Source organism: Dermacentor silvarum, chromosome 7 (genome assembly GCF_013339745.2).
Source record: "Dermacentor silvarum isolate Dsil-2018 chromosome 7, BIME_Dsil_1.4, whole genome shotgun sequence".
Lineage (NCBI taxonomy): Eukaryota > Metazoa > Arthropoda > Arachnida > Ixodida > Ixodidae > Dermacentor > Dermacentor silvarum.
The window spans coordinates 40,428,574-40,451,181 of NC_051160.1; the positions used below are offsets into that span (position 1 = coordinate 40,428,574).

The window sequence follows — 22,608 nt, forward strand, 5'->3', positions numbered from 1 at the left end:
CCACAGTTAAGTTTGATATATCAAAAAATAGCATACAATTGACATAAAGGCAGGTGACACCTAATGTCACTTTAAGATTTATACACCAGCTGTCCATTGTGTCAATCCCATGCAGAATTGTGGAATCTCTTGCATCGCAGAATTTTATTTATTCGGCAATCATTTTGAAGCTACACATAAAGTTGCGTTGGTACAGCCAGACGACTGTGGCCAAAGGATACCTCTAAGCCAGCGTTCGAACGAAAAAGATGTCGCCATAGTCACCATGCAGTTTTTGTTTTCTTTAAAGAGGGTCACAGCCAGCTTTCTACACAACCAAGTAACCTTTGACAGAGACTGTTTTTGAATCTGCGTAGTTACGTTGCTTGCATGCAACAGCGTCTCGCAGGATGTTCAACTCTCGCATGCAAATTCTGCAGTACCTTGTTGGCCTTTCACCGTAATCCTGTTAGAAATGTATTGACACAAAAGGTAATAAATGGAAAAAAAGCACTGCTTACTTGTGCGCGAACCAGACTGCACTGTTCTGCAAGACTTGTAAAGCCATCTGTCCTTCTGAACATGATGTACCTCATAAACTTCGCATTTGCGGCTTCTGAGCATGACAAAATCCAGAGACATCTTGGTTTTTCACAAATCGCTCTCGAATGTTCAAAGGACAGTGCGCGACTTGCCGCCGGTCACACGCAAGGTTCGCGCGCGCAGTTGATGACACCGTACTGGCGCAGACGTGAAGAAAGAAAGGCAATAGAATAGGTCTGGCCTAAACTATGGAAGTGTTCAGAATTTATAAACCAGCGTAAAGCGGACGAGGGCACAGACGTCTTCATATTGCAGTCGCTTTTTTTTTTTTTTTTTGACGACAACCACTGATTCCAACTGCACGAATAACTGCACAATGAAATAGTGAAGTTTATTACTTATAGCAGGACGAATAATACTCTTCTTCAAGCTCGTACAATTCAGCAGACATGTCGTCCCGCAGTGCCATCAACCGCTGATCGCAGTCCATTTGAAAAGCACAGTAGCGCTGACTGTTCTGGGCAATGGAGTCGTTCACAAATGGGAAGTCATTGAGGATCAGGTACTGTTTTATGTCTGATATTAATTTCATCAACGACTCTCCAGCGCGGACCTGAGAAAAAAGAAATTAAAGGGATTACTACATGCGCTCTTCCGATGTGCACCCGTTTAGAGCCTTCGAGGCGTACTCACAATGTTCGCAGCTCGGACGGTCATTTCATAGTGGTCCTGTATTCCCTGCAGAGGTCTCAATACCTGTCCCTCGTCTTCGAGAGGCACACGCGTGGATTTGATGATTTCCGTAAAATTGTCGACCATAGATTTCATGTCATCCTTGAGTTGTTTGGTGTAAGACTTCAACAGGGCTTCCTTGCTTTGACTGAGTCCCTTTGCTTGTGCCATCCTGCACGTACACTACTTAAGTACTGTCATGAAGTTGGTCCAGTAATTAAGAGTACACGAAACTTTGGGAAGAGAGTACGATTTGGCTACGGTGGCTAATTTGGCGGCGGTAAAATCGATCGCGCACAAATCGCAGCACAACTGATGATGATCCCAATGCCTCCTCTAAAAAAAAAACTTTCACAGGAGGCATTGGTGAATCCATAGAGTTTTTCACTATAACACTCCACTGGTGCGTTATATTACAGTGTACTAGAATACTTTGTATTTAAGGTATTCCAGTACAGTGTAGTTATATTAACTCTATGACTGGTGCTAATCACGATGGTGCTAATGGTGTAAGGAGTGTTAGTCCCACTAAAAATGGCGCCTGCTTTTCCGAAACTATCTCTACGTTGTTGCTACAAAACAAATTCCACATATCTTTTTGAATATTACTTTACCATACAAAATTTAGTGCAGTACATTAACGTGAACTTAGATAACATGGTGAGTTAATTGTGTTATAAGCTTTTAGTATGCAGCGCCGCAGTTGACAGAAAAACAGGAAAGTATCCGGGTAGGCGATAGGACAGGCCTGGGACAGGCTTCGGCGCACATGGCTGCGCCCAGGGACGCCGCTTGAAGCGAGCATGGAGGTTCCCGCGGCGTGCGTCAAATCCATCTCGCAGCGCTTGTGCCGGTCACGAGTAGGGTGCGTTTTGGCCTACGGTGGCAGAAGACGCCCCTGCGTACTCTACAGGCTCAGTAATGCGAGGCACGCTCACGGAGCGTCCACATTGGGCGAGCATCACACCGAAGTTCTGCTCTCCAACGAGTGAGTCGCGCGACGGCGAGCGGAACCCATTTCGCTGCGATCGCACGTGTGAATAGTTTGCTCGAATTAAGTAACACGACTACATAAGCCGTACGTCTGTTGCCTGTTGCGCGAAAAACACGTTGAGTGACTCGGGTGTCGCGGTGTGTTGTGTTGCTTGGCTCTCAGCCTTCGCAGTTTGGTTTCTACCGCTAGTTTGCAGCGGTGTGTTTGAACATGTTTGAACTACTCAGTGGAGTCATTAACCGGAAAGTGATTTGAACAGGGGCGCGTGCTCAACACGGAGTTGTGCTTGGAAGTTGGGATCAACTAGGCATCGATGCATTGGTGACGGGAGCTTTGGTTCTGAACTACGCTCGAATGACGCAACGGGAGCTGCGCTGAGCGTGGGATTTCACGCTCAGTGTAGCTCACCTTAAAAAAAAAAAAAAAAAGGAAAGAAAAGAAAACAACAGCAACAACAACACCCAGCGAACATGACTTAGTCGCTCGAAATTTGGCGTTATTATTCCGTCTACTGAAACTTGACATGCGTGGTGTGAATCCGAAACTTTAAATAGCATTACGTGTTTGCCGTGTTTCGCAACATCTACTCAATCTTTTATTTTGACCTTTTTTGTTGTTTATTTAAATTAACGCCTCCTTAAATTGAGCCGCAACATGGCAAGCTTCAGTACGCCGATGCCCTTAAGTTTCGCGAGATGTCGACACAGGCTGTTTCAGATGACGCAACTTGCACTGAGCCATCTTCTGACCCTTCGTGCTCTCCGTGTCGCATTTTTTTTTTCTGTTATAATGTTTCTGTAGTCACTGAAATTTATCGCCAATGCACATATTATTTGCCAGCAGTAAGATACTGTTCTTAAGATCGGACATCCCATGCACTCATTGCGTTGCGTACTCGCTCTTGCGATTTCATGTTTTTCATATTTGTTTGACGACTTGCTTCAGGCATCGGATGTCACTGAGAAATTAAAATAAAGGTTGTCTTTTAAATGATCATGCCTCTTTGTTAACCTATAAACTGCTAACGTAGTTTTGGTCAGATTGACTCATGTCGTGTTGTTTTCTGCCCTGATGCTCACATACTAAGGAAATGGGCAATCCTATGTTGAATTGGTTCACAGAGAGCACAAAGAAATCAGTCTTATATGCAGTTGACTCATATCTTGAATACATACTATAATATATCCTTAGCCTCCACGATGCATTCACACCCTCTTACGTTTTCTGTTACTTGAAACTGCTTGCACCAAGCATTTACTATTTCGAAATAAGTTTGTGTCCTCTCTTACATCAAGCCCCGCATTCATCTGAAAGTCAAATCACCCTCGTCTGGATCCCAGCACACGCCGGCGATGTCCACCCGCACCTCACCAACCTCAACGAGGTTACACACTGCGTAGCTTGAGAACTAGTCAACCGTGCCGGAGACGGTGCATGTGCACCCACAGGACGCGACCGCCTTACAAGATACAACCACCTTGTGAAGTCATTTTACCTCGAAAGAAGAACCTTTCCCACCTCTCCCCGCAAGTTAAACAGAGCACAGGCAACCACCCTTCGCCTGTTACAGACCAATACATACCCCTCCCTCAGACGCTATCACATCATATACCCCGACATCTACCCAAGCCGCACGTGCAAGATCTGTAAAACTCAATCAGCAACACTCCCCCACATGCTATGGGAGTGCAAACATCAATACCCAGACCTTCATCCCGTGACCCTCTCGTCGAGATGGCACGCCGCCCTGCGCAGCTCCCATCTTGACGACCAACTCTGAGCTACCCAGCAGGCCTACGAAGTGTTCGAAGAGGCAAGACCTTGACGTCCCATCGTAGGAGGCCTAGGCCCAACCGACTAAACTGCTGGTTCTCAATAAAGTTCACTCTCTCTCTCCAACATGTTCACATGGCCACGATAAGAAGGACGTAAACCACCTACTCCTTGACTGACCTAAGCACACTGCACATAGACAGTGCCTTAACTGAACACGAACTGCATTTATTTGACTCACATTGGCCTTTTTCACTTGCCAAGGGGTTAGGCCCGTGGCCATCAGAAGTGCATCACAAAGCAATGAAAGCACTTCCACTCTTTCGAAGACGCTAGTATACATGAGGAATATAGACCCCACATGTGTAGTTGAGTGTTTCGTTTGTGCCTATGTAATCGTCTCTTAATCGTGCATTTATAACAAACTTGCATACCTCTGACGTATGAGGAATTGAACTGTTCGAGGGGGCTTTCACCTGTAGTGTGATGCACATTCTTGATTTATTTAAATATTTTCTATCGCAAGGATTTGTATTCTGAAAATGTAAAAGTGAGGTCTTTTTTAATAGCCAAGTCACGAGATGTAGCCATTGCCGTTGAATGGCAACTACTACTTCATTTATTTTTATTTCTGTAAGAGTCAAGCAATTCTGTGATTCACCTGCAGATATAAGACAACTGTACAGTATGTAAAGGCTGAGTAGTGTTTGTAAATGTTGATGTTGTGTCATCGTCAAAACATGGCAAACGGCGCATTTCGACAGGGCTAAAGATGTATGAACAGAACAGCTGGTCTATGTTTGCCGTGATCAGTGTAAACCAAATAGCCCTGTTCAGAAGTCCCATTTTGCCTCTGTATTGTGCATGTAAGGAAGCTCACTACACATAAAGCATACTTTAAGTTTATAGGAAGCATGTTTTGGTAGGCACTTGCGGCGTTTTTGATAACACTTACTCAAATGTTGCAGTCAAACGCTCAAGCTGTCGGCGGGGCGACTGGCCAAGTTTGCCGATGGCTCAGCAGTTGCGCAAATCGGCGATACTTCGGTTATGGTCACTGTGGTCAGCAAACACAAACCATCCTCGTCGGCATCCTTCTTACCTCTGGTGGTATGTAATAGCTTAACCACACTTCTAGTATTACCAGGATGTTACCAAGTTGTGAAGCATTGGGGGAAATGCATGCCGCTGTAGCCCATTGGATGTTGTGCTGCTGGGATTGAGGTCGCGGGTCCGATCTAGGCTGCAGTGGTTGCATTTCATTGGCAGTGAAAAGCAACAACGCTCATGCGCTTATGTTTAGGTGCACTTCAAAGAAATCCAGGTTGTCAAAATTAATTTAAGAGCCACCCCACTATAGCGTGCCTCATAATCAGACAGTGGTTTTGGCATGTAAAACCCCAGAATGTAATTTTAATTTTCTTAGCATTGGGGAAAATGTTACCTGAAATGCCACTGCTAAGAATAAAACGGTGAATTTTAAATACTCTAAAATTTATTTGCTAACAATTTCTCCTGTAATTTTACATGTTTGATACATCGTAATCATTCTTGTGCCTTGTCCAATGTTGCTTTTGTATGTCTTCTTCTGTTTCATTGTTACACAACGTTTATTCTTTTTTATTTTTCTTATTGACAAACAATGTTCTCCTAAGTTCAGTTCAGTTTATTTTCCTTAAAGACCCCTGACTTCAGGGGTGTTTAAGGAAAACATACATATTACATTACATAAGTGGGGTGCACCAAAATGACCAGCTACTTTTCTCCACACTGTAGTCCTGGACAAACGAAATACACGCAGGACATGCACGTTCTGTCTTGCCTTTGTCTTCATCTAAAGTGCCTGCTTGTTTAAACCTGCACAGCTGAAGCTACGGGACAGGGGTTCGGAACATACACTTTTGCAAGGCATTCTTCTATCTTTGCCTCTTCTCCGCTTGATAAAGTCCGCTTTAAAAGCTCAATTACAAGTTCTGTGGCTAGAAATTAGTCTCTGTCCTCTAACCAAACAGTAATGCTGTTTCAGAAAGGCAATCTACCAGTGAAGGCCTAGGTTAGCGTCTGTGTTTAAAGGGACACTAGAGGAAAATATTAAGTCTGGCTAGATTGAAAGATTAGGCTTCTGTAATAACGAATTCATCATTCATGGTGAGAACAGAGCTTTTCTAGTCGAGAAAATGACCAAAGTGGAAAATTGCAGTATTGCTACCTGCTGTGGACAAAGTTACCTATCACGTGTTGTCAGCACTGGCCGATCCACAGAAAGCGGTGTAGTAGGAGGGTCACCTGAAAACTATGTCAACTCGTCCGGTCTGGCGCAGGCGGACCAAATTGAGGAGCAGCTGCGAGGCCATTGGCGGCAATTTTCTACGCAACAAAATCATGTATTGGGACACAGGAAACGTTGATAGACTTCTAGATGAGTAATCTAACCATCTAGCTCGACCTAATATTTTCCTTAGTGTCCCTTTAAAGATGTCAGCAATTTGGTACATGCATACACACCCTTTGAGATTTTCTAGGAAACTTGGAGGGGGGAGCGGTTAATGCGTCCTGCCTGTCCTGTCACCAGCTCCTTTGTCAGATGCCACCCTGGAAAGATTGCATAACTCTTGTATTGATGAAATTAGGAGAGAGAAAAAAGAAGCAGTAGCCAGGCCGTTTCTATCGGTGCGGCCCCAGTTTAGAAACACCACATAATCCTCTGCCGTCCCTGGCTGTGCTTCCCTTCTTTTGATACCAATTCTGTAACTCTAATAGACCGCCGGTTACCTGTCCTTAGCAGGCACATGGCCTGCCCAACCCCATTCCTTCCTATTAATGTCTGTTCAACTGGTATATTGGCTACCCCTGTTTGCTCTCTGATTCATGTCGCTGTCTTCCCGTTTCTCGATGTTACGGCTATAATTTCTCATTTCGTTGCTCATTGCACTATTCTTAAATTCTATTGAATTTTTTTTGTTAGCCTCCAAGTTTCTGCCTCATATGTTAGTAACAGCAGAATGCAATGACTGTACACTTTTATTTTCAAGGATAGCGGTAAGCTGCCGGTCACGACTTGGTACCTAAATACTTACCGTATTAGTAATCTTCCTTCATACTAGGTTCTTTTCAAAAATTTCTTCGGGAATACATTCATTGAAAGAAGCTTCATTCATTCTAGTGTGTTGCTTTGTATCAAGGCAAGATGTTTCAGGGGCTGCTTTAATATGCCACTGGGCTGTCATTACCTGTTATCATTTCATAGTGCTCCTTTAACATTCATTTCCTGCGACCCATCTTCCTTTTCAGGTCGATTACCGGCAAAAGGCTGCAGCTGCTGGCCGGATACCGACAAACTTTCTGCGGAGAGAACTAGGTCCCACGGAAAAAGAAATTTTGACAAGCAGAGTTATTGGTGCGTATGAAAGACATGTTCTGTTACAACATGAGTGGTGTGCACGGTCTGAGCCTCGGGCTTGAGTGTGACACCGTGTCGTCCACTGTTTGCTTTTTCTTCTTCTTTTTCCCTTTTTTTTCCCCCTTCACGTCACATAGTGTTTTATTTTTAAAGTAATTTTCATTACTCATAGCACCTTAGCCCATATAGAAATGAAGTGAAGTATGGCAGGAAGCAAAGGCCTCCAAACTCTCTGCCAGATGCCCGAACCAAATCTAATCTAACTAATCTAATCTGAACCTTGACCCAGTAAGGTAGCTCAGTGGCAGTGGGGTTTGTCTGCTAAGCACAAGGCAGTTTGTTTGATTCCCTGTCATGGCAGTCGCATTCCAATGGGGGTGAAATGCAAAAAACACAGCTACGTATATTTAGGTGCATTTAAAAGTGACGTTAAAGAGGACAATAAATTTAGCTTCATTAATTACCCTTCTACAATCAATACCAAAAGCAGCCAGTCTTGCTGTGAGAAGAGGCTTGGCAAGCCAGAAAGAACGCAAAAAAAAGATTAACGAAAGGTGGCGACGCTGTCGTTAGGTTCCCGCACCAGTTTGTTGTGACGGCATGAATTTAGACGGCGTCTGCTAGGGCCTAGTTAAATTTTTTTTTTATCACTAAAAATGGCCTCTATTGTATATCATAAAAAAAGCCAAACACTCAACAATTTTCAAGGACTATTACTGAGCCGTAGTTACCCGTATACGAGAAAATTACATTGAAATCCACGTACCGTCATAATTTTATGGTAAAATCCCGTCGATGGGATTTTGGTGCGAAATTTCAAGAATGGAATACATTCATTTTCTCTTCTGTAATGAAACTTTTGTGGCAGAATTAAGGAAAATGAAGTTGGAACAATACTTTATCAGTGTAAATTGGTTTAACTCTTTCCTTACCACGGGGAAATTGGCTGTTTTTTGTATGTTTGAGTTGGGAATTTTTTGTGCAACAGCCAATAAGTTTACAGTGTCATGCAGTATATAAAAGTGAAGGTAAATGAACGTGCTTCAAATAATATTTATTTTAAAAGAATACAAAAAATATTATTTGCTTAAAAAATTCTTAACAAAAAAAGAACAAATATTTTAAGGAAAAATTGCAGTAAGAAGTAACATCACTGGCAAAAAAATTTTTTTGAGTAATTCCAAAATATAGAAATTGTTGATATATCCCTTGGCAACATTTATAAAGAATTATACCCATAGATAAAGTATCTTTGAGTTAAGAAAAATTACATGATGCATAGTGAAACATTCAAGTTCTTGGTTGGTCCTACCTACTATTTTTTTTTCAAGAAAAACATTAATTTACAGCATAATATTATATACAAAACATGAGTACTAAATGCACATTTCAAAAGTACATTTCGGAAAAGAAACAGTAATTACAATATACGTAATAAAAATTACCAAACACAAATAATGAAATTGGCGGCAAACTTTCCTAATGATAGACATATCTTCAGAGAAAAAAATTCTCTACGTCGGTTTGTCAAGGATATGCGTCCGTGCATATTTGTTGGTGTTTATACATATAGCATGAACGACCTTCGCCGTAAAGGACTGGCGAAAAAAATCGAGAGCTCTCGCCAGCCATTTCGGACACCTACGGAGCGTCATCCCAAGGCCAATGCCCGGATCTCTCTAGGGCCAGAACTGGAGGCAGCACGTCTTGTACAAATGAAGGGGACCTACCATAAATAAAGAAAATAGTTTGGATACCAACAGGGCAACTGAACCGGCTGTAGATACCAATAAACAAAACGGGAGGCGAAAACGAAACTTGCCGGCGTGTAACAGCTAGTGTTCCCGGCTGATCTGCTGAAGTTTCTTCATCCGAACTAAACTCCGATGACGCGACATCGATGTCGGAGTCATCACTGCTTGAAGAGTCCAAAAGATCGCTTCTAGGATTGTCAGGATCAAGCAAAACTGCTTTCTTTCGAGCGTGCGCAGCACCGGATGTCGACTGCTTCACGCCGCTCAACCTTTAAGCTCACGGGCCCTTTAAAAATCTCCGCTGCGCGGTAACAATGTGAACTGCGCAAAAACGGAAACTCTACTTTCTGTACAATCACCGAGATGGCGTTACGAGTCCAGACGCACAGCAGTTTTTTTAAGATACGCGCTCAAAAACTTCGGTCACTGGTGATCGATGCCTAGTGCGGTGATAAAGAAAGAGTTAATGTTTCTTGTTAGTGTCTCTTTAAAAAACCCTCAGGTGGTCGAAATTGGTGGTCAGGTGTATATATATATATATATATATATATATATATATATATAGTGTGTGTGTATTGCTTTGGGTCATGAAATCTCAGAATTTGATTTCACTATTGACAGTGTTTGTGGTGACTGGTCATAACTTTCACATCCCTTCCTGCATTGCTGGTAAAAACGTGTCACATCTTATGCTCTCTTGCTATCAGGCAGATTCCATGCCATAACAGAGCACTTACATTTGCTGCACCTGCCTCAATTGTTGACTAGTATGAGATGCTGCTTTTTTTTTTTTCATCTTTTTTTTCATATTGCAGATCGATCGCTGAGGCCTCTATTCCCTGCTGGCTATTTCTACGAGACACAGGTGTGTTTGCTGTCATTCTCACTTACTATAGGTGTTAGCGTTGGTCTGAAAGCTTGCTGGTGTTTTGCCTGTTGTAAAAGTCTGATCTAAACAGAACTTCGAGAGCTTGAATTGATCAACATTGGGCGAACGAGAGAAGCCTCTTTCTGTAGCCATTCTCTAAAACAAGGGTGTAAAAACATATTACCAGACTTCAGTGATTCCGCTAACGCCAAACTTATTTACTGCAATAGAAGAAAGTTCTCACAGAAGACATGATTCTCGAGAACAAATTCCATTCAACGCACACAGTGCCGTCTTTTGTTTTTTTGCATCTTTTCTGGCTTATTAAGCCTCTTTTCACATAGTGATGGGCTGTTGTGCTTTTGCAGAAGCATGGTTCAATAATGCACCTCTTTCAATTCATTAATAACACTGTTGAAGTGTCTGGAACTTTTCACATGTTTTTTTTTTTTTTTTTTGCCGCCATAATGACAGCATTGCCGTCTGTCAGGGCGGAGTGCAAAAACGCTTGTTTACCATGCTTTGGGTACACGTTAGAGAACCCCAGGTGGTCAGAATTAATCCTAAACCCACCACTATGACGTCCCTCATAACCTACTGTGCATATTTGGGACGTTAGACTTCGCATTTCCAACATTGCCGTCTTTATGTTTCAGCTCGTCTGCAACCTGCTTGCCGTCGACGGCATCAACGACCCCGACATTGTGAGCCTCAATGCAGGTGAGGTGTGCAAGCGAGAGTGGCTGAAAGTTTAGCTTGACAGAGAGCTGTTACTGGTGTATTCGGTTTGATTGACGGCGACCATGTGATATCTTGACGCTGATCGAGCCTCGGACATTTCATGTAGGGTTGCCTCTTTCCTCTGCTAGGATAGCCGCATTATGATTGGTTCACGTGGTAGCCAGTGTTTCAACCAGATGAAGTGTGAGTGGTCATATTGGAAACGATGTGGCGACAAAATGCGGGCTCATGGATATACAAAGGGCACGATGAATTAAGAAGAAAACCGCTTGCAGTAGAACATTATGGCCATGTTTTGAAGATTAGGAATAAACAAAACATTAATTAAAGCATGTTATTTTGGAAAACTTTGTCAAAGAAAAATACTTGTGGCAATGTGATACAGCTATGCTCGACTGTAACCCACCAGTGAATACCCTTATATTGCAGGCTGCAGTCCTGCTTTGATTATGCAGTTAAACATCAATATAACGAAGTCGGTAAAATTGGCAGTTACTTTGTTATATATAGTGGAATTTCACTGATACGATCTTCACGGGAACTGGAAAATACAGCGTATCATCCAACGCAGGCCTGTAGCAAATTTTTGTTCAGGGGGGGGGGGGGGGGCGCACTTGCTGAAGGCCTTGACTATAAAGGAAAGCACCTGTTTTTCAGTAATTATTTTCGGTAAAAAAAACTGCAGTATATCAATGATGTGACTTTTTAAATACTAGAAGAAAGGGGGGAGGGGGGGCAGAAGGGTCGCCTCAGCGACCCTTCGGGAGTGCAGCCGCCCCTCTCTGTTTATCGGGCACCGACTGTCAAGTGCAGCGTCCTCTGCTCTTTTGTGATGCTCTGGGCCGCTTGCGCGGCGGCCCGTTTGGCCGATGTACTCAGCGCCATAGGACATGGGCACGGAAAGATCTGCTCGGTCTTGCACGTGGTGAGCAGCTGCTGACAAGTTTCTTTGTGCAGTGGGGTGGCTTGTCCTGCTGGAGAAGACCGTATTGTGCAGAATCGTATCAACAAGGTTCCACTGTAGAAATTTTGTTATGTTGAAATTCAACCTTTTAGGCAAATAAGTGCAGCCACTGACGAATTTTTGATGCACGGAAGGGGCCGCAACATTTTCTGAATTATCGGGAATCCGAAAAAACTTAATTTCAATGAGAAGAAAAAAAAAACCTTCCAGTTTTGTTGAATTTGAGTCGGCGATCTAAGTACTTAGTTGACCATATCTTCACATTGGCAGTGCAAACTGAAGCCCGCGACGCTTTCGCATCCACTCCGCCTCCGCAGCTGATAGTGTTGCCTGCAGTAGGATGGAGGAACGCTTCGCCTGCCTCTCGCTTCAACACATCTCCAAAACTCGAGATTACGTGACCTCCGGCACTGAATGCACTTGAAGTCTCGTCTCGCAGACCTTTGCACCCGGCTGCAGATTGCAGTGGCTGGGCTAGAGAAGAGAAGCCCCCCCCCCACTTGTGCGAGCTTGATCGCATTACTGTGCACTCCCTCCCCTGCATGTGCATCAAGTCACTGTCCTCCTTACTCATTTTGCCCTCGCATGCTTTTCCTCGCACCCAGAGCAGACGGGGTGCAATAGGCTCTTTTGCACTTGGTCTTTAACCACGACAGTTAGAGGGTCTTGCTATTACGCTGCACCACTTCAGCAGCCGCTCTCTGTTTTTAACCACGACAGTTAGAGGGTCTTGCTATTACGCTGCACCACTTCAGCAGCCGCTCTCTGTCGTGCGACGCATACTTACATACTTCATTATATCGAGAATTTCATTATGTTGTAGTTTGTTATATATCAAGCTTTTGCGGTAATTTCATGTGGTTTCTGATCTTGCTGACGTACTCCTTTATGCTAATTGTAAAGATGGCTTTGAAGATGGTAGGACACTGTCTTAAATTACCTTGGGTATTTCTCAATTGTGGTGGCCAGTGGCTGTGGCATTTGATTCCCAAGTTCGGTGTTCAATTTGTGTATGTAGTGGCAGCATCACAATGGGGTTGGAATATAAAAACACTCATTTACTGAGCACTGGTTGCACGTTTAAAGAACTCCAATTGGTCAGAAACAATCCAGAGGACCTTCAATCACATTGTCTCTCGAACATTCCACGCCAGCTCTCTTTAATTTATTACAACGTTTACGAATTTGGGCTCCTTACACGATTTTGCGAATATTGTGTCAAGTTTTTTTTTGAAAAAAAATGTTGAAAGACACGGTGGGGGGGGGGGGGGGGCGCAGTCTGGAAAAAAACATGCATACAAAGAAAAGCGAGAAATTGTGCTTGTTACCATCGTTTCCCTCTCTGTGGCAGCCCAAGACGCCGTGTGCTAGAGAAGTAGTAGGGTCGAACAAGTTCATTCATATTGCCAAAACAGGCCAAATTGGCAGCAGCAGAGTCGCTGTGTTCTCAGAACGATGTGTTGCTTGTCATTCTGTGCGGTTCCAAGTTTGCCGCTGCTTGCCTGCCATGTCTAAAGGTAAATCATTGTTAATAAAGTGCACATGTAGCCCCCGAAAAGGTGCGCGTTCAATGCAAACATGAAAAAAAAAAATTATGCTATTGCTTGCTGCTGTATTACAGCGTCAGCAGCACTGTCCGTCTCCGATGTACCTTGGAACGGGCCCATTGGGGCTGTTCGTGTGGGTCTGATCGATGGTGACGTAGTGATCAACCCAACACGGCGGCAGATGACGCAGAGCGTGCTGAACCTCGTTGTGGCTGGTGCTGAGCATAACCAGGTTGGTGAGTAGCCCTTTTGTTGTCCTTGTGGCTCGCTGAATAATTTACAGGCTTATCGAGCGATACTTTGGGTTCTTTGAGACTTTAAATAAAAGGCAATTGAAACACTTAAGTTACATGGGCATCTGGGAGCCTTTAGATGGATTGGACTCGGCTGCCTGTTGGCCGGTGCTGTGGTGGCAGCGTCAGTGGCTGTTGAGCCATTGGTGTACCGAGCAAAGAGGGTACGGAATGGTGTGGAACTCTTGCCGCTGTTTAATCATGGCAGTGTGTGCTCTTGCATGGGCTGTGTACTTATGTTCATGCAAACGGTTAGATACAAACATGCACAGATGCAAACAAACATGCACAGATAGGCAGCCCCCAGAAAGTGCGTGAAAGTACCCTAAGAATGCTTACGCATTGAAATTCATTTTGTTGAGTTTGAGAGTCCACGACAAAAGGTACAGTTTCAGGCCGCATTGACGATATCCTCATATCGGCGGTACAAAGTGAAGCAAGCCACGCTTTCACGTACAATCCGTCCCCACACCTGGTAGTGTTGCCCACAGTGGAACGGTGCTACCTTGAAAAGCGCTGGCAGCGAATGTTTATCTGCCTCACGTTTCAGTGCTTCTCTGAAACTTGAGATTATGCAACTTCCAGCATAGACATGTCGGAAAACAGCACATCATGCCTTGCCATCTCAGCTTGCCCAGTCTTCGCTCTAAAAAAGGCCGCACGGACTGCGTTTGCACTCAGCCATGCTGACAGCCGTGAGCAGCCACGGCTGTGCTAAACTTGGAGACTTAGGGAATCCGTTAACTTAGGGAACCCGAAAAATTTGACGTTGGCTGTACATGGGATTGGAGAAATCGGTTTGCTCGTCAAAATTATCTTTATGTGGTTTTGATGAGGTTGATTGCATTTAAAAGAACTTAATATGTACAAACGGTAGGTAGTGGATTTGTAACTTCTGCCGTCAGCTTTTCTTGAAAAATTATTTATAATTACAAATGTTCAAGAAACTTAAGTATGCAACAGGTGTGCAACTGCGTAGTTCGGCGATAAAAAAAATGTCGAATTTCTGTAAACTGCACCTAATAAGGCATCTGAAGCGGACAAAGTGAGTGTGCTATACACCCCTTGGAAACATAGCGTTAATTTGGGAAAACGACCTTTGCAAAAGCCTCGTAAATGTAACAGTTTCACGTGAACTGTAACTTCGTATAACGTTGTAGTTGGCCGCTTGAGATTCCTTTAACACATGCAGTTTGATGCAATGTTATGATATTTGTTCTTAATGCAGGGTTATGGATTTGTAAACTTTGTGCTTTTGTTTTCTTGAAGTTTACCAAATTACTGCAATTTTCGTAAAATAAAATGCAGGTCCTAAATAAAAATTCTACTTGCCAGAGTTTCTGGAATTTAGCTTTATCTCTCAAATGCGGCATATTTCATTCAAATCGGTCCAGCGGCTGCCTTATAAGAGCATTCCTGCGTTTCACATGTACATTTGAATAAGGAAAAACTGGAGTCGGCCTCCATCAAAAGCTTCTTCCTGAAAGGAAACATAGGTACAACAGGTTCCACGGTTCACATTACAGTCATGCTCGAAGCATCGGCGGACAACGTGCTCCTCCAGGACTTCCAGAAGGCCATCCGCTGTGGCGTCAAGGAGACGCAGCTCATCATCCGCCAGATCAAGGAGTTCCAGAGTGCCTGTGGCCGGCCCAAGCGCACCGTGGAGAAGCTGTTCGTCCCTTCAGCTGAGCTGATTGACGCGGCCAGGCTGTGAGTGCCTGCAGAAATCTTTTGCCACATCATAAGTTACAAGGCCACGCGAAGGTGCAACAATGAAACAAAGAGGAATTTATGCGAAAAGATTGGGACACAATGTGCTTTGCTCACATTTCTTTGCTTTGTTCTTGCATTTTTTTTTTACCTACTGCGGTGGTCCAGTGGTGATGGTGTTGCAGTGGCCGAGCTCGAGGTTGCGGACTAGATCCCGGCCGTGGGGTGTACTTTGATTGAGGTGCACCGTAAGGAACCCCAGGGGGTGCAAATTAATTCAGTCTCCTATTACGGCATGCATCGTAGTACAGTTGTGATTTTGGCACGTTGAAAACACCGAATTTAATTTAATTTTGCATTTGTTTTCTTCATATACCGTAATATTGCACCTGTAACCCGCATTAATGATTACGAACAGCCTATTGCAACATGCTGGTGTAGCTTATACGTGAATCTTGCCTTGCAGCGTGGCTTCATTATTTATTCGCATGAAGCCAGTCCATTTCACAGCTGTGGAAGCAGCAGCGACTGCACGCACAAAACTAAATTGTTTCCATTGCTTTGCTTTGTGCTGATGATTGTTTCAGGCTGCTTTTCCCAAGATTTCAACGTCTTTGTTTGTGTTTTTTTTTTACCCGCATTGTGTGTGACAATTAGAAAAAAAGCCAAAAAATCTACCCATATTCCTTGTCCCATCTATCATTCACCAAGCTTTAGTAAAGCTGAAGCTCTTGTGGATGAAACCAGCTGTATGCTGTTAGCAGCAACTTTAAGAAGTGTTCGGTGTCCTCTGTATTGTTTACTGTTCTCAATTAAGTAACTATTTTAATTACGATAATTATGGCTGATATATCAACGCTAGGTGTTGAAGCATCAATTTAAGTTGTTTGTGGCATGCTATCTATTTAATGACTCGTTTTTTCTGGGTTTGTAAGGGAGCCCAGGAAATAATGAAAAAGCCGTCACAGCCTTATGCTTACATGATGCGGCTTCTCAAGCGTGTGGTGAACTAATTCCGTCGATGCAGTATGTAGACTGTTTTAATTCATGTGACGTGTTGCCTTTCTTCAAGGTGGCTGCTACATACATTCCCTGTTTGGGTTGGCGTGGCGCCACAAGTCGATAGCGTGCATTGCGATTGATTTCCGATAAATTGGCTTTGATAGTCTGCTTACCGGTATCACAAGCGTTGATGTGCGCAGGTGCAGTGGTCACCGTTAGCTGCAAGTTGACGGTCATACCAAGATAAGCACCCTATCAAAGTGCTGCAAGTGTTGGATAAGGCATGGAGTGCACCTAGTCCCTTTGCAACATGTTTGAGAATATGTGCAAAACGTAGCATGCCTCAAACAATCGAAATGGATGTTTTCGAATGGGTTCTAACGCCTAGTGTTGACATGTCTGCGGTAAATATAACAATGAATAAGTTTATGAAGTAATAACGCCAACCTAATTAATTATATCATAACAAAAAAAATACAGGAGGCTTCTGCTGGTTTCTGCAAAACGTATACATTTGACCTAATTCATGTAGAAGGCTTCGCTTAAAAAAACCTAGAAAACTAGGTACATGATGATAGCTAGGGCACCTTGCATATATTTTTTGTTTGCAGCAGTTGTAATTGGGAGTGAAGGCTATTATTCAGAGGTGACCTGTATGTTTATAAACATACTAAATTTGTATGGTGAACCAACCAACCCGGAATAAAGTTTCTTACCCCGTCATCTATTTGATGGGTGCAAATAAAGTCTCTGCTCTCTCTCTCTCTTCCTCGTGGCTCATCAAACTGGCTGTTTAAAATTTAAGTAAATTATTTGCCAGTGTGGTGTATTTTTTCTTTGAAACCTATGGATTGCTCTTAAAAGAGGATTGTATCCCTTGTGTTTGACAATCCACCAGACGCCATGTCACTGTGACACGTAATCCAGTGAGAAAAGATAGAAAGGGTCTGAATGTGAATTTGAGCAATAAAAAAGTGAAAATAGCGCTAAACACAAGGGATTAAAAGAACAGCAGAGGACGTACAAATTTTGCGAAACACATTCTTTCAAAAGTTTAGTGTGCTTTGTGCTATTTTCACATTTTAACGATGGCCCACATGTCTGTCCTATTGGAATATCGAAAAATTTCCATTTGATCCATGTTCGTTGCCATTGAAATGCTAGCAATAAATTTAAAGTGCAGTGCATCTTCTTTTTCATTGCAGGTTGGCTGGCATTCGTGTCCGAGATATACTGTCGGATGCCAACCACGACAAAGTATGGCTTTGCTTGTCTTGGTTTATAATTTTCACCTTCTTGGTGGGGTGATGGGGGTGTTTCTCATTTGTTAGGTTTGTGCTCAGAGGTTTCTATAGTGCTCCTGTTTTAAAGCAAGAAAGAAAACCAAACTGCTGCATCGTGTTTAAGTCAAGCATGGTATTCTTGAATGAAAACATTTAAGGGTACAATCACTTTTACAAAATTTCCTGTGACTCGACGCCAGACACATTGGCTTGTATTGCCTGCAGATTTTCTTGCGCAGCACCAAACACATTTCGTTGGGGCAGGGCCAAGAACTCTGTTGCCTGTAGGCTCTGATGGGCCCGGCGCTGGGTCATGCGACATCTTACATACATGATCGTATTCGGGAAAGTGGTCATTTGAGAATACCGTCCTAGGTTATGTTTGTAGATTTTTCTTTCTTGTAACATCCAATTACCTTTTCTTTTAAGGAGTATGTACTGGCACAGAAATATTGTCGCGCAGTATTTTTAATAGATAGCTGTCATGCCGTGAGATATGATATGGAAGTTCAGTTTCTTGCTAGTGTAACATATAGTTAATCGCATAATCTTTTAACGCTGCCTGTGTACAAATGCATGTCTGCCATGGTAGCCTATGATGCATGTCTACTAGTGGCTATGATGTGGTGCTTGAGGTCGTGGGTTTGACTCTTAGGCATAGTGGTTTCATTCCAAAGGGGCTGAAATGCAAAAAAGCCTAGTGTACTTGGATTTAGGCGCATGTTAAAGAACCCCAGGGGGGTCAAAATAAATCCGAAGCCCTTTGCTGTATTTTCTCTCATAGGTCTCGTGTTGCATTGACATGCTAAACCCCATGCATTAATCAATCACCACAAAATGCATGCCAAGGGCAGCACCACTTTGGGCTTACAGCAGGCCTCCTGGTTATATCACGGAAATCGCAGGCGGTGGTCACGACCTGCAAACCATTGATGTGTGGGTCGGTGTGCACCATGCAGACGTTGCAGCCCATGCTGCTACCATGATGATGCTAGAACGCTAATTTCTGATGTACTACTATTGGTGTTTTTATTCATTTGTGGTTCCTTTATTTATTTTTTTTATTTTTATGGCGACCTAGCATAAGTGTGAGTTACAGTTTTCAGGAGTAGTTGTCACCTTTGATTTGCCATGCAGATTTCTCGAGACGAGGCCTTGACTGCGGTAAAGGACGACGTGATTGAAAAGCTCCAAGGTAAGGAACGCCTGTGGCTTCTTTTTTTTTCTTACAGCCCTGAGCTTTAGGACCTCCTTGTTGTTTATCGTGTTGTGAATGTATGGTTACTGGTAATGAACCTTTGAATAAACTTTTGAACTCTGCAACTAAGGAGTACTACAACATTTGGCTTTGGTAACAAGATGTAAAGTGTCCACTCAATTCGTCTGCACTCTCTGAACTAGTTCAGGAGGTATTGTACTTCTCTTTTCATTTCACATTTTGAACATGATGGCATCTGCACTTCGCCATCAGCTTCACACAGTGCAGGCTTCGCGCAAGATGAGTTCACAGCGTTGTCTGCAGAAGGGTAGTGCCAGGCTCGTGCCAGTGGTGCCGTGCTTGTTCTTCATAAGCGGGAACTAGCAATGAACTGGTGGGAATTAGTTAATGACGTGCAGTGCTAATTCTGTGGACCTTAGGCTGAGCAAGTTGGTGTTGATCCATACTTTATGAATGGCGCATAAGAAAGGGGCAGGCTTAAGTAACAAATGCACATATGTGATCTTGTAAATGGTGCAAAAAATGCAGTTTAGTGTTCGTGTTAATCCGCGGTGTTCTTTTTTAAATGACTCCATTTGATTGCTTCTTTTTTTTCTTTCTGACTTATTCCTTCATCTCTCACAACAAAGCACCTTTGCCCTTTGTGCTTTTTTTCTGGCCTCTCTCTGTCTTGCTGCTTCTTTTAAAGTGAAGCTTTCTATGACTCACTCATTCGTCCGTGAGCGCCAAAAAAGCACTGCAGGAAAGCCAACTTACACAGTGTAACTATCTGCACATCTGCGCACACAATAGAACAGTGGCGCATGACATACATATCGTAGAACACTACAGTTTACATTCGCAGTTGTACCGATAAGAACAATGGGAACTGCAACGCCACTCTACCCTGACGAACTGTATATATCTGCATTGCATTACGCGCGTCACGCAATGCATTCCCAGCCGTCACCATGGGTAGGCCGCAGGTGAAGCGCACGGCAGAAGAAGAGGCTGCCGTATGCTAACGTAAGCACGAGCGCGATCGTGCTCGTAAGGCCGATCCCATGTATCGGCAACGGCAGAGCCTTGGACCGTCTACCACAGTGATCACAAGGCAATACTGTGCAAGTGTAGAGTCGTCCGTGAAAGTGTGAGTGTGTGTGTGTAATCAACGGCTACAGGATCTAAAATAAAGGCTATGCAACTCAACGAAATGCGTCTTCATTCAACTTCAATGTTCAAAAAATAGAATACTAAACAAGCAATCAAATCACATATGCATCGCATCAGGTTGCTGGGCATTTCTTGGGTTCGTTGCATGGTCGTTGGCTTTGGACTTCGATTCAGTTTGAATGGGAGAAAGCTTCGCGTTCAACCATCTTTCTTTTAGAAAGGGCCTTTGATTTCGTACCTTTTTCGTTACACATTTTGACACCTTCTACTGGTTCGTTCCTTTTGTTTGTCCTATGCATTTTTGGGCCATTCACATGTATTGGTTTGTGTTTCGGTAGTCTATGATTATGAGACGTAAGAAAAACATTGTAAACTGCATGAAAAAAAAATTGGGATAAGTATACCTCGATCTAGTATACCTAGATAAGTATAACTTGAGGTTCTAAGGGCAATGTTGTGAATTGAAAACAAGCGTTGTGATGTTTCTAGACAAGCATTGTAATGTTCTAAGTTTAGTGCACCCTTTTGGTGTCTCATTTAGGGTTCTGCAATGTGTAGCTAAGGGTTTTAAGAACTGATACTGTGAATGTGTTAGGAATGTGGGATGCTGTTAATGGAACACTTGTCAGTACTAGATGTGGTGTTTCGAGTCATCATATAAATGTAATTTTACGAAAGAATCAACATGTGTATAGCCTTCACTGCAGAAAGGTGCTGTCTTGCGATGACTCAAGCGTTGTCGCATGGTTATTTCTTTTCCAGAAAGCTTTCCAGGAACTGAGAGCTACCTGTTGAACGAAGCCTTCACGTCAGTAGTCAAAGAAGCCTTTAGGCAGCAAGTTCTTACAAAAGAACAAAGGTGACCAGGCATTTTTCAGTTTCTGTAGTTTTCTGGTTTCAACATGTCACACTGTAAAAGGCCAGAAGGCAGGAAATTACCTCGGTGTTAGTTAAAGTCGGCCTCCTTAGCATGTACTAGTATTTGAATTTGAATGGCTATGACATGAAATGTTTAGAGTGAGAGTGGTTAAACTGCATCTTGATTTTTGCGCACACTGTAACGGAACTTTTTCACCCTGTACAAAACTTAAAGGCTCTTTTCGGAAAACTGTGACTTAAAAGATTTACGATACCAAATTTATGTGTGGTGCCGCCGCTGTACAGCCAACCGCAGAAATTTTCGAAGCGTGAGAGTGATGAAAAAATCTAATTTCTTTTCAACTCTGTGTTCAGCCTTGAACATAGGTGAGAGATGTGGGAGTCATACGGTTAAGTACGTGCTAAACAAAACTTTTTCATTTGAGGATAGATGCATTGGTTACGTTGAAAGTTTGTTTGTTCTTGGATTCCGTGCGCCAAAACGTTTTGCATTTGTGTAGCTCTTCCTCATCAAGGGGCACGCTTCAGTTGCAAAAAGGACGGCAGTTGTTTCTGTAATTTTTGTGCACATGTTTCTGTCTTCTCCTTTCTTTTTTTTGCATGATAAACATGGGACACACAAGTGCTTTCAGACAAGATAACACAATAAACTGCATGCCCTGAGTTACAACTTGCTATCACAAGTATAAGAAATGAACTCTTGAAGAGATAGGGTATCCAAAGTTAATAAAAGATGACTTATTGGCCTAGAAGTTTAAAACAATTCATTGTAAAGCAGCACCACTTAAGAAAAGCATGGAAAAAGAACCACAACTAGCCCTATTTGTCATCCTGATATGTTTACCTCTTCTTTAACTACATGTTAGATCAAAAGTTCGTAGAAGATTCTAGGGATAAAATTTGGGGCTGCACTAGAGCACCTTAATTGCAGTCGAAGCTTGATGATATGATCCCGTTGTGTACGATTTTTCGGCACTAATGTTGACGGTCGAGAATACATAAAATGATTCACTACAGCTACGCTTCTTTACTGGTTAATACGTTCCCAGAAAATACTTGGCACTAACGTTCAGTGCATCACCAATGTCATAGGACTGCAGTCGTATGATACATTTTCCGGGCACTATATTTCATGTGAACAAGAAACTGTGCGAAGCATGTGTAATCTAGAGCAGTAGGCAGCTGCCATGGCAGCTTCCCCGTGGTACATACCCGCCCGTGTCACATGAAAATTCCGGCATGCATTCATAGTTAGCTCTTCCGGTACCCGCAAATCTCCTCGCGGGTCGTCGCATGTCACATTCACAGCCATCACTGCCAACCCTATCGTGATAAGCATGTTCACCAATCTGTTTCACAGCGCATGTGGGGTAGGGACATTGAAAGCGTACTGCACGCTCTTCGTAGCCGATAACCCGAATACGCCGCCACTCCGTGCTGCAGGTGGCGTACGAAGTGAGCATCATGTTTCGCTCTGGTGGTATCGTATTTCGGGGTCACTCAATTCCGTTTTGGTTTCCCCCGCTGTCTTAAAACACTACACAATAGGAAAACAACAAAGCACGTCTCGGGCCGCTGGAACCCGACCAGCTCATTGCGCGTAGGCAGCCATTCTTGCCAAGTGGGTGTGTCATAACTTCCCGCCAAAATGCTCCACCCGAAAAAGTGCAAATGTAAGCTTGCGAACGCTGCAAAAGCGGCAATGCACGTCTCGGGCTGCTCGGGCCCCACTAGCCGGTGTCTTGTGCTGCAAGGATTCGTTCAACGCTTTG

The 22,608-nt window shown here is 43.3% G+C and overlaps 2 protein-coding genes across 2 annotated transcripts in view; one reads left to right on the plus strand and one right to left on the minus strand.

Moving 5' to 3' along the window:
* Window positions 1-892: 892 nt before the first annotated feature.
* On the minus strand, window positions 893-1,705 carry LOC119457936 (mediator of RNA polymerase II transcription subunit 22). The gene is made up of 2 exons (XM_037719709.2): window positions 1,216-1,705; window positions 893-1,135 (listed from the first exon to the last, which is right to left on the minus strand). Exons 1-2 carry the CDS (start codon window positions 1,423-1,425, stop codon window positions 917-919), a joined length of 429 nt encoding a protein of 142 aa, XP_037575637.1. The 5' UTR covers window positions 1,426-1,705; the 3' UTR covers window positions 893-916.
* A 312-nt stretch (window positions 1,706-2,017) lies between these two features.
* LOC119457937 (polyribonucleotide nucleotidyltransferase 1, mitochondrial-like) overlaps window positions 2,018-22,608 on the plus strand; it is a 55,046-nt gene continuing 34,455 nt past the window's right edge. The window contains exons 1-10 of the mRNA XM_049670570.1: window positions 2,018-2,242; window positions 4,990-5,131; window positions 7,313-7,418; window positions 9,991-10,040; window positions 10,700-10,763; window positions 13,370-13,531; window positions 15,115-15,301; window positions 17,509-17,560; window positions 18,724-18,781; window positions 20,720-20,816. Of these exons, the coding sequence (XP_049526527.1) occupies window positions 2,058-2,242; window positions 4,990-5,131; window positions 7,313-7,418; window positions 9,991-10,040; window positions 10,700-10,763; window positions 13,370-13,531; window positions 15,115-15,301; window positions 17,509-17,560; window positions 18,724-18,781; window positions 20,720-20,816 (1,103 nt within the window). The 5' untranslated portion in view covers window positions 2,018-2,057. The remainder of the gene's footprint in view (window positions 2,243-4,989; window positions 5,132-7,312; window positions 7,419-9,990; window positions 10,041-10,699; window positions 10,764-13,369; window positions 13,532-15,114; window positions 15,302-17,508; window positions 17,561-18,723; window positions 18,782-20,719; window positions 20,817-22,608) is intronic.